The sequence below is a fragment of the Hippoglossus stenolepis genome, chromosome 10 (genome assembly GCF_022539355.2).
Source record: "Hippoglossus stenolepis isolate QCI-W04-F060 chromosome 10, HSTE1.2, whole genome shotgun sequence".
Classification (NCBI taxonomy): domain Eukaryota; kingdom Metazoa; phylum Chordata; class Actinopteri; order Pleuronectiformes; family Pleuronectidae; genus Hippoglossus; species Hippoglossus stenolepis.
The window spans coordinates 19,307,120-19,319,075 of NC_061492.1; the positions used below are offsets into that span (position 1 = coordinate 19,307,120).

At 40.6% G+C, this 11,956-nt stretch overlaps 2 protein-coding genes across 3 annotated transcripts in view; one reads left to right on the plus strand and one right to left on the minus strand.

The window, feature by feature from the left end:
• rbks (ribokinase) overlaps positions 1–1,917 on the plus strand; it is a 43,137-nt gene extending 41,220 nt beyond the window's left edge. For both annotated transcript variants that reach the window (XM_035167149.2, XM_035167148.2), the window contains exon 9: positions 681–1,917. In XM_035167149.2, the coding sequence (XP_035023040.1) occupies positions 681–875 (195 nt within the window). In that variant the 3' untranslated portion in view covers positions 876–1,917. The remainder of the gene's footprint in view (positions 1–680) is intronic.
• mrpl33 (mitochondrial ribosomal protein L33) lies at positions 1,552–3,262 on the minus strand. The gene is made up of 4 exons (XM_035167150.2): positions 3,136–3,262; positions 2,716–2,734; positions 2,506–2,612; positions 1,552–1,610 (listed from the first exon to the last, which is right to left on the minus strand). Exons 1-4 carry the CDS (start codon positions 3,155–3,157, stop codon positions 1,561–1,563), a joined length of 198 nt encoding a protein of 65 aa, XP_035023041.1. The 5' UTR covers positions 3,158–3,262; the 3' UTR covers positions 1,552–1,560.
• Between the last annotated feature and the right edge of the window lie 8,694 nt (positions 3,263–11,956).

Sequence of the window (11,956 nt, forward strand, 5' to 3'; positions counted from 1 at the left end):
GTTAATATTTTTCTTAAGTAATGAATTTGTTTTCATCAACTTTAATTTGTCAGGTGTTTTTTTGAACAGTCATTTAAATAGATAGAAATTAATTTAACACCAACACAGTTGGCCCTTACATAATGTCCATGTAAGAACATTATGCTTTCTAAAATATTAAAGGATGCTGTGTTCCTGTTGTACCATGTTTAATTTAGTTTTTTTAATAGAATTATTACATCTCATTTATGAATCTGTAGCATTATGACCCTGTTGTGAATATGAGTAATGTCCGTAATACAGGTGTTTCTCTTAAACCGCCGACTGAGACACATTTTCCCACTGTGCAGATGTTCAGTAAACCAATCCTAATGGCTGAAGCTTCAATGGACAGTATAGGACCTGGAGAAACAGCTGGCAAATGCCATAGCACCCCCTACTGTTCATAGCTCATTGAATTTTACACTGAACCCTCTCATCTTGTCACTTTTCATCTCATTATCTTCACAAAACACAGAATGAAACATTTTAAGCAATAAAACAAAAGAATAAATTACGTTTTTTTTTTTTACATGAAATTCAATCCCCATCAAATGAACTTGTCACTGACCAGATTGAATGACTGCTGTGAGTTACAGGGTAACGTTTGCACCACAGCTGACTAATTAAAACACTAACATTATACTATTGTTTCTTCCCAGGGTGCTGGTGACAGCTTCATTGGAGCGCTGGCATTTTTCATGGCTAATTATCCCACATTGCCTCTGGAGGAGATGGTCCACAGAGCCAATCAGGTGGCAGGAGTGAGCGTGCAGGCTGTTGGCACGCAGACGTCTTACCCCTTCAAAAAGAACCTGCCAGCTGAACTGTTCAAGGAACAGCTCATGGGCGAGTAGACGCCAGTTGGACCAAATCTGGAACGAGTCTCATTGAAAAGTAAAACACTGGTTTATAAAATGAGCTGCTTTAGAGAAATCTGAATTTTATGACATGAATGAGTATAAGTAATGATGTAACAAATGTTTAATATAAAGTTCTACACAACCTAAATTTGACTGTCAATATTCCTTACATGAATAGTGCCTAATGATGTGAGAGCTATGACAACACACAAATGTCGTTTTTTGGACCACTTTTTTTAATCTCAATCATTTTTAACAGTTAAATAATTCACAAGAATCTTAACACTAAATATTCTATGGAACATATGTGATTTAATTGATGCCAAATAGATCTAATTTTTTGTGGTTCAAGAACATTTCCTTGGTTTGAATATTTACATTTTGCAAAACTTGCCTGAATCATTATCATTAATATAACTGTACAGATCTGCTGAAAAGACAATGTATTCTTTTGTGTAGAGGTGATGGAGACTTTGTTAAAGCTGGGCCTGTGTTTGCATCATGATGAACTGGTGCAGTAGGGAGGGTCGAGGCCTTCTGACAGATCCAAGGAGAAATCCTCTGCACTCATGTCAGCCAGCCAACCACACATTTTCACTGACAAACACCTTGTATCATCCAAGGCAATTGTCTGTTTAAACCTTGAAGGTTTATGTTGTCCATTTATTTTTCTTCACTGTTAAACTGATCTGATCTTCCTCTTCTCAAAGAATAGGACATGCGTGTTCACTGGAAAGAGAAGAACAGCAGATTTAAAACACGTTGAGAAGAACGAGTGATGAACCACATGAATTGAAGCTTGTAACTGGGAAGTGTTAGAAGGTGAATTGTCCCAGTGTGTTTTGTAAAGGGAGAATTTACTGGTACGACTGTCAACAATTTTCTTAAACTTTTACAGTGTTCTAATCAGGCCTGTTTGGAATGGGATGTTTGCTTGACCTGTGGTAATGCTGGTTGGAACTTTGTCATGTGTCTTTCTCACTGTAAAAGTTACCTGCAGTACTTGAGACGCGACAAGTAAAGACCGGCTCCCAGACTCTCAGTTGTCATTGGTGAACGCGCTGCTGTTGTGATCGACAACGTCACTTATTTTGATGAGTCCCAGCCGCCACTGCTACAGAGCGCAGATTGTCTATTTATTTAAAGTTTATTGAAATTGAACGTATTGCGTTTCCAAATTGCACCAAATTCAAAAATGCCCTTCCTTGGGCCCTAAACAATACACATGCCAATTGTAGAGCCGATACTATAAACGGCTCTTGAGATCTGTGTTCCACATACAGACCGACTGAGATTTCGGAAATAGTGGATAGATTATTACTATCATAGCATTACAATAGGAACCTTATAAGGTCAGAACGAACGAACGCACGCACACACGCGCTTTCCTTTGAGGCCGATACAAAGCTTCTACAGTATTTCAAATATTATATTCTGTTAGAGCTGAGGGGAGAAATTCCATTTAAAAGAGGTTTACTTTGTCCAGAGAGACTAAAAATCAAAGGGCATCCAAATCAGGTAGAGACAAGGGGCAGAAATGACGCAACTTGTAGCTAAAGCAACACAAACAAGGGCAGTTTATGCAGAGCAGAAACACAGAAAGCTGCATATTCGTATGTATTACCGATAGGATCGTGTTTGCGCAGCACCATCTTGTCTCGGAGACGGTTCCTCTTGGTGTTGAAGAAGTAGCCTGTGCCCGCAGAGCTCATCATCTGCACCAGGACGGCCCTGACAGCACAAAACACAGTGTGTCAATGTGACTAGAGCTGCATCATACATGTCTTTATCATGATGATAACATTGAGTCACTAAAATACGTTGACAGACTTACTTTGATTTCGCCTTGGCCACTGGAATATAAAGGAAAACAGAGCACATGTGAATAAACACACGTATACAGACGAATCACACGATTAAAGCTCAGCAGGTTAATGCTACAGTGGCTAGCCGCAAAGCTAACCGCTAAACACATAACAATGAAGGCTTAGCGTAACAACATGACATAGTGTGAACATCTAACTGTGACAACGCAACAGACAGCGACTGTTAACTCACAAGTAAACAGAGTCGAACCGCAGACATTGTGATGCTAAGTGTCCTGGGTGTATAATGGTGCTAGCACCGGGGAGTTAGCTGACAGCTAGCTTAGTTGAGGCTAACTAATTAGCTCATTTTGGTTCAATTTGAGACGACCCTACACGTGCACGTACCCGACTCTCAAATATCTACACACAGACATGAAAATACTCACAATTCGCTGTGGTAAGAAACATTGTACAGACTCTAACCTGCTACAGACACACAGTGTACAAATCACAGTGTTCACCACTGTAAGTCACATTGAGGATGTAGAACGTCCGGTTTACAAACACTTCCGGGGGCTCTTAAAGGTGCAGAGCACATTTCCAGAGCAGTGACAACACATGGAAATGTCCATTATTCCAAATTGAGGAAGAGTGTATAACACTATAGGTATAAATATAACTCTTTTATAACAATATAACTCTTAGATCAACAACCTTTTTACCAGATTGTTCTATTCAGCTTATTTATGCTTCTGCTATTTTTTATATTCAGACTTGATCCAGTTTTATTGTTTCTGGTTTTCACCTGGTTAAAGTCCAAAGATCTGACCTTCAGGTTCTGATTATAACTTTGGATTGACCAGAGGGGATTGATAAAACCGACACTGTCCTGAGAACTCTTCCATCTGTCCATCCATTATCTACACCTTTGAGGGTTGCGGGGGGCTGGAGCCAATCCCAGCTGACATTTGGGCAAAAGGCAGGGTACACCCTGGATGTCATCAGTCCATCACAGGACTGACAAATGAAAGAGGCACCATCGTGCTGCTCCTCAGATTAAAGCTTACATGCAATAATTAAACTGATGAAAGTGGTTTAGTGGCTGATAAAAAGTAGACAAACATCAGACAACTAAAGACTTACATACTAAACAATCCTTGTGAACATAAACGTGTTCAATGATTAGGCCTTTGAGTCACGTCTATATATAGACATGGAACAATATTTTTCCCATAGCATGAAGACATTATCAGTACATGAAGTTCCTCTGTGCCACTGAGAATTTTTTTTACATTTTAATCAGAGTCATAAAGTTGCTGTGTTTCAGAGTTTATTTAATTGGCATGACACTGGAGATCTAAAGACTGAACTGTGCTGGAAGTTAAAGAAGATCATAGGAGGTGGTTCCCCTGGTACATTATTTATTAATTAGCCTCAGGAATCCACTGGTGTCCTTGAACTACGAGGGGAAAGTAAGGATGGACGTCAGACTGTCTTCTCTTGGATATCTTAGAAGAGGTTGTCTATTGTTGTTTAAAAAAAACATAGGGGACATAGAAATATTTTTACTTTGGGAATGAATTCATCAATCTTAAAAACATGCTCTGAAAGATGAGCTATCCTGCAGTCTTTTTGGAGAGGAATACTGATTTAGTGTGTTGACAGGGCAGTCGACAACCATTTTAGTTTTTATTCATCACAATCAATTTCTCAGAAAGGTCAGTACGAGGTCCTGTTGCTCATCCACAAATGAAATTATTCTTTTTCACAGACTCATTTTTCTCCTAATTTTCTACCATCTCAATTTCAACACAGAGCCACTGTCTGTTTAGGTGAACTGAAAACATTTCTTATTTTGTGTATTTCAACACGAACCAGCCTTAAGGTCTTGACCTGGGTGGCTGTGGAGGACAAGCGGGTCGTCCACTATCCAGAATGTTGGCACTTTGATCCCTGACTACTCTGATCTGCATGCCCAAGTGTCCTTGGGCAAGACACTGAAAAAATTGCCCATCACCTGTGTCGGCAGTGTGTGTGAATGACATAGGTAAAGCGCAGCTCATGTGTGAATGAGTGAATGTGACTTGTAGTGTAAAGTAGTGATAAAGCTAGAAAAACATGATATATATATATATATATATATATATATATATATATATATATATATATATATATATATATATATATATATCATATCATATATTCCACATATATATAGTCCATTTATTGCAAGCATAAGACTTGAGAGTGAGACAGAGAGTTTCCTTTCTTACTAAAGCTTTTGGACAATAACGGGAGCATCATTGAAGAACTCATCATCCTCATGCAGAGTGCATTGAGTTCCTAAGAGAGAAATTAGACTGGATACGGTCACAAGTTCAACCTTTTTATTATTTTCAAGTCTTTTTACAAGTATTTTTATCTGATTGGTGTGTTTCCTGTTTTTGTTATACCATGTCTATATCCAACTTCACCTGCCTCTGCTGGACAAGGAGGCTTTTAGATCATCCAATACGAATTTCTCTCGTTCTTTTTATGGGACTGCATTGGTGGTTGCCATGAAAGCAGAAATGAGCATCCACTAAGACATTCTAACCAAGATGGAATTATCAGATCCACTTGTTGTGGATGAAGCCACGTATTCATTCTCCCTCTGACATCTAGCAGAGGGTCTCACATTGGGATTTGTCACTGCCAACCAACATCTGCTGCTGTTTTCCTCTGAAAGAATGATGCACGTATCTCTCACTGCATGTATCAAAGCGATTTTTTCTTTTTCATTCAACTCATTTCACCCCAACTTTAGTTTAGATTTCATTTTCACTGAAGTAATTCAAGTGTTAGTGGAAAAAGATGTGAGTAGTTGTTGCACATCATCTTGTCTCAGTGAGGCAGCTCAGATTTCATGAATGGGCTGGAAGAGAAAAGATGAAGGTCCCTCTGGAATGTCCTGAAACCTCAGTGAAGGCCTGTCTCTCGGGGGCAGATGAATGGGTGGGACACTAAGAATGGCACAGTGGAAGTCCCCTTCTTTAACTCCTCTGAATGTCACACAGCCTTTTGTGTGTTCACACTGAAACACTGGCATGATGAGATGCTTCAAAAAGCACGTTATCATTTTGCATTTCTGCTTAGGAATGACAGTGGTTTCCATACATGGCCATGTTCAGAGATACGGAAACATGATGTAAATAATAATCACTGGGTTTGTTAATATGATGAAAACAAGTACAGACATGTTATTTAACAACTTTAACTGGCAAGTAAACACCATTCAATTAATTTTACTTTATTTCCAAGTTGGTATCATGGTAACAGAGCTAATCAATATTTCTGGAATGGGGTTTGCTGCTTGCTGTGATGTACTCACATTATAATGGTTTAATATCTCAATATCTTTTGGCAAACTGTATTAATCTATTAAACTATTACAATGTAGTAGTAGACAAAATAGAGAGGGATCCTTCACTTGTGGCTCTCTCTGAGGTTTCTGTGTTTTTTCTCTGTTAAAAGTTTTTGGGTCTTTTTTACCCCTGCCGAGGGTCAAAGGCAGAGGATGTAACACCTTGTTAAGCCCTATTAGGCAAATTGTGATTTGTGAACATGGGCTATACAAATAAAATTACATTTTTCTCCACTCACCGCAACTCAGTGTTTTATATTATTTTACACTGTCCCTGTTTTTAATTGCCAAACACTTTTTCAGCTGACATTATATTCTGTGATCAGAGCTTAATTTAAGTTTAAGGCCCAGTTACACTGAAATTAGTTTTTACTGATTGTTATCGTAAAATTCCCTTTTATTAATTCACTTACACTGAGTCATCCAGTCCTTTACATGTGTTACTGAGGGACTCCTGTGAAGGGACTTTACTGTGTAGTTACTGCTGTGTCCTGCTGCACTTTAATGCTAATTTCACCATTAAAAAAACAGGGGGTGGCATGTCTCTGTAATCAGCGAGGGCCCTTCAACTATCTCCAACATCCGATGTATTTTGGTCTGCGTGGCGTCACACAGGAAGAACAATGCCTGAGGCGAGTGCGGTGAATAACGGCTTATTTTCTTCCACAGCTTATCTTCATTAAATAAAGAGGAAAAACATGAAGATCCAGTGTATTCAAGCAACGCCGTGGTCCCACTAGTGTATGGATTAGATGGAAAACAAAAAAGTAGTTGGTGAACATGCACTCATTAGCCCTGAATGGAGCTGTATTGGTAAAACCCTGTGGAGGATAAGCCACGCATTTAAGCGGAAATGAACATGAATGTTATTGGACGGGCCGAGGAGCGCTGTAACCAGGCAGGGAGCAGCTGTCAGGATATGTGTGGAGGAGCTTGCGTCACTGAGGGATAATTCTGAGAAGGAGGCTGAGACCACTAGCTTCAGCTCTCCTCCTCCTCCTCCGCCACCACCAACCCACCCACTCAACCCTCTCCACAGCCACTCCTGACGTTTGCTACTCTTTTCTTCTCCCACTTCACTGCACTCACACTCCCTCGCCCCGTCTCACCTGCTCTTTCTTTTCATTTACAACCCACTATTTCCCACCTCCTGTATCATGAATGCGCTCATTTCGATTTTAGTCAATCGAGCTCAGGTTCCCAGCTCAAAGTTGCTTACACAGAAATAATAGGTATACGGGTTCAAGGTCTTCTGAGCTTTGAGATTTGGCAGTTTATTATCAGGAGAACAACTGAGGGAGAACAAATTAAAACTGGAGCGGCGGTTCATTCATTTGAAAGTTATTACTGAAGGGCTGACGAGACAGACACAGAGGAGTCAAGGCCCGGAGCCGTGAGCTTGATGGATGTTTTTTGACCCTGCGGGGGAGATTTTAATGCTCGCTATCAACAATGGTACACCTGTAGTTTGCTCACTTACTTTCTTTATGCTATCAAACAAAAACTCTGAATGGAGGAAGCCACGTGATTCAGCCAAGCACACGGAGTCTCATTCTGTAAAACTTCACCCTGCTTCACTGTGCTGTCCATCTGCTTTTTCAAATGACTACTTTTGCATTAAAAATGTATTAAATATGTAGCTTTTTGTCTATGATCTCCAAAGAAAATACTCAATTTGTTCTCATATTTCAGTTCTCATCTTCAGTAAAGACAAATATATTTTAATTTATGTGCATTTTATGCCCTGAGTGTGTTCTCCACAGAATACACTGCAACATGTTAGTTTCCCGCATTGTGGCTGGCTGTGGCTCAGGAGGTAGAGCGGGTCGTCCACTTACCAGAAGGTCAGTCAGCGTATAGAAGCGCTGTGTGAATGGGGAATGTGACATGTAATATAAAGCACTTTGAGTGGTTGTTAAGGCTGGAAACGTTTTTACATGTACAATAGGAAAGTGGTTATAGTGGCAAATCCCACATTTAGCAAACAGAGAGCCACATAAGCCTCAGCATTTGGAGTTTTGTGGTGAAGTAAAACATGTAAAGTAGTATTCACATTGTGGCAATAAGAGAAAAGAAACTGCTTTTTTGTGGTGCAATGTGACAGCTCTGCACCACAGGCTGCACATAAAGATGGACACGTCTCCACTTCCAAAATATCCCGGATTCGAACACTACCATCTTGCACCCAAGACGTCATTTCAGCCAGAGTCTGAGCATTTGCAATTGTTGAGTGGACTTGCGAAAACAAAAGCACAATCCTTCCAATAAACACTCGACCAATCATGAGTCAGAGTCAGCTGTCAAAGTGAAACGTTTCATAATAAACATTTAATCAATATTAAACTGTTGATCGTGCAGCTTTAAAATAAACACCACTCTATCTGAAGTGCTGAGCCATGTAACTGCTGATGAGAAAATACAGATTGTGTTCATTTTGTATTGTAAATCGTGCATAATCAATAATGTAGTTTCTAATTGAATCAGCAGTCATACCACAGGCTGTTAGTGTGATGTGTAATGAGTAAAGTGCACGTGTAATGATGTCATTCAGCAGCATGTGCACAGCTCCACAGCACACCTGCACGCACACGCACACCACCTCCACCAAACAAGCCCCAACTCGCACATTATTAGCTGTCACAACAACAGTTTGCTGTTCTTTTGACCTACCAACCGGATTGCAGTGGGTGAAGCGATGACTCACACGCACACACGCACACATGGACTCAGAGGCCGCCACACACCGGTTTACAACTCCCCAGCTTGCGTCAGCACAGTGACCTGTTAATTATTTTATAAAGAGGGGCGGAAGAAGTTACAAAACGTGATCCCATGGAGTCTTTTCAATCACATCACCTCACCACGTCTGAATCTGTACCAACAATAACAGGTGATCTGTGCTTTGTTTCAAATATGTGATAGGGTGCAGGGAGGGAAGGAGGAACGCCCAGCCTGCAGTTCTACATCAGAGACATTTTCATCTGCCATATGAAGGGGACACCAGTGTTCACTATTAATCATTAATGTACAGTGGGTGCATATGGAATGGTTGCGATATAGTGGATAAAAGTCTAATGACTATTACTATCTGAAATAAATGATAGTAATAATAATATATAGAGCACCTTTCAACACAAAGTACTGAGTGCTGCACAACAAGAAAACAAAGAGTTGAAATACTGAATTAAGTACATAAATTATAAATAGATAAGAGAACAAAATAGCCTGGTATCCCAAGTAAATTCAGGATTATCCCAAATTTATTTCCTCAGGCAATTCATTCCAGAGCCTTGGGGCCCTGGTGGTAAACGCTCTGTCGCCCCCTAGTTTCATAGATTCAGGTGACAGAAGTGACAGCAGACCCTTGCACAAAAACTGAGATACCACGGAGGATTATTGAAAGATTAGTCATACAGCCCCTGCAAGGTGGTCTGAAGTTCAGGGGCAAGTTCAGGTCACAACAGAGGCAACAGCAGCACTGATATCAGCAGTGAGAAGATTAACATGAACTGCTGCTCGGACACGACACAAGAAGAGCTTTCTACCACATCGCCTGTTAAAAACTTAACATCCCACGGCCGGAGAAGATTTCATTTGTTCACAGCAGGAATCTCACCAGTCAGCAGATCTATGACGGTGAGTACCACAGACAGCTCCCTCTTCACTGGTGGTCCCGGGATCAGCCACCTCGGACAGCAGCCGTGACACATCTTAGTGCAGAGTGTTGTGATTGATTAAAGTCTTCGGTTCACTAGAGCTTGTTGTGACTCAGGCCTTGAGTGAGATGAAGTCCATCTGCAGGGGGCAAGAAGAAATCACAAGGGGAAAATGCTGATGTGGCTGCAGAAAAACAACTAGTGTGTTCAGGCTGTAGGGTTCGACCACATGGATGTGAAGTGGGGTATTGGGAAAATTGGTTTTCCAGGAGTTTTATAATATCAGTGGATGAGGAAGAAGAATGGTAAATGGAATGATTTCCACACTCAAAGAGCTTTATACAGGGATCAAACCACTCACCCTCTGGTGAATGGCCGACCTGTTGTACCCACTAAACCACAGCCGCCCAACCAAGAAGAATATTCATGCAAGAACCAAAACAGTAGGATTCATCCTCAGGGGGGAAATTAATTTATTCTACCAATTCAATGGTGAACTGGCCTTTAGTGTTCATGGTAGGTTCAAAGGTGCCAGTCAACCAAAACTGCTTCAAATGAATTTGTATCCATTTTTGAGGAGGTGAAATGTTTGTTTGCTTTCTTTTAATTTCACACCATTCTAATATATGCGTGCACATTTTTTTCACTTTGGATTTTGGCCAGATTAAACAAACATGAAAGAGTGTGTTGATAAGTTTTAGAGGTGTTGGCAGACAGCAGTGGTGGATCTGAGATTTTTCTAAATCAGGGGCCATAAAGGGGACACAATTTACAAAGAGGGGACACTCATATGTTCAACAAAGAGCTAAGAAAACAAATTCTTAGCATTGTTAGAAGGGCACTTCAAGGGCATTCAGGGGCCAATCAGATTTCAGCTCGGGCCAGTGGCCCCCTGGCACCGTGCTTGATACGCCCCTGTTTGACTGGCAGATATCTTTCCTTGCATTAACATAAAAGCACAAGGACTGCAAACAGGGAAGAAACTAATATAAATGAATGTCTTCTCTGTCAAATCTGTGCAGAAACCAGTAAGTAAAAAAACACAGTTGAATATAATCACACATTTAATGCTCAAGATTGTTATAAGCCCAAATGCTCTGCAAACGCTGACGTAAAAGCTAAACTGTGGATGTACAACACAAATCTACAATTTGTCGGTGGATAATTTTGTGGACTTTCATTATGCTCCAATGCCCACATCTGTACCTACAAGACAGGGCTTAACCAAAAGACAATCTCATATACCCACAAAAAAACCCACCACCCTGGGCACCATGTCCTCACATTGACACATTCAGTTCAATATCAGTGAGGCTGATCCAGAAAAATCTGCCTGATGGCATCACACACTGGTGTCTTCTCTCTGCAGAGCTTTTGAGGCAACTTGTCTGTACATCTTAATCCAGCTGTCTAAGATCTCTGGGAGACAAACATGGGAATTCTCTCCCAGGGTGGATGTTTGCTTTCACTTGCGACCCAGATTTGACTGTTCATGCTCAAGCTTTGCCGTCAGAAGATGTAATCTGTTGTTTACACGCCGCTACAAATCCCATTTTTGTTTTGTTCCTGTGTAAATCCAGTAAACAGCATTTGCATTTGAACATGCTTTATCGCTATCCCTACTGCAATTTGTAGAATGTAGCATATTCTATTATTGTAATTGTCATCTGAGACCAGAATCTTATGCAATGCTTGTTATTTAAGTCATAGGTAGGAGCTGGTGCAGGCTCGAATAATGAGAGCAGGATGGTCTGAATTGTTTTTCCACTTGCGTAAATGGGGAGTGATTGTGTCAGTTATGATGTCACGCACCGATGTGCATCACGTCGCTATGGTTACACCAATCTTGTTAGAGCGAAGCCCTCAGATTGGATTTCCACACTTAGGAAACGTGTGCATGAGGGTGAGTTTATGGTCAGGAAAGTTGGTTCCCATTGATAAAAAATAAAATAAGTGCCTCCTTCTTTTTGATGCTTGTTTAAATCGTCACGTTGCTAAACACTGAAGCACGTGTCTCTCTTACAAAAGCAACACTTTGAATCCTTTCAGAATCATGAATACATCTTCTAACCTTTCCCAAACAAAATTCCCTCCTCACACCATTTCTGTGACTTCCTGCTCCTCTAAATTAAGCCCAGGTCTATATATAGGCCCCACTTGACGAGTCCACAATAGCCTGCTACTTTACACAGTCCCACTGATGACCAC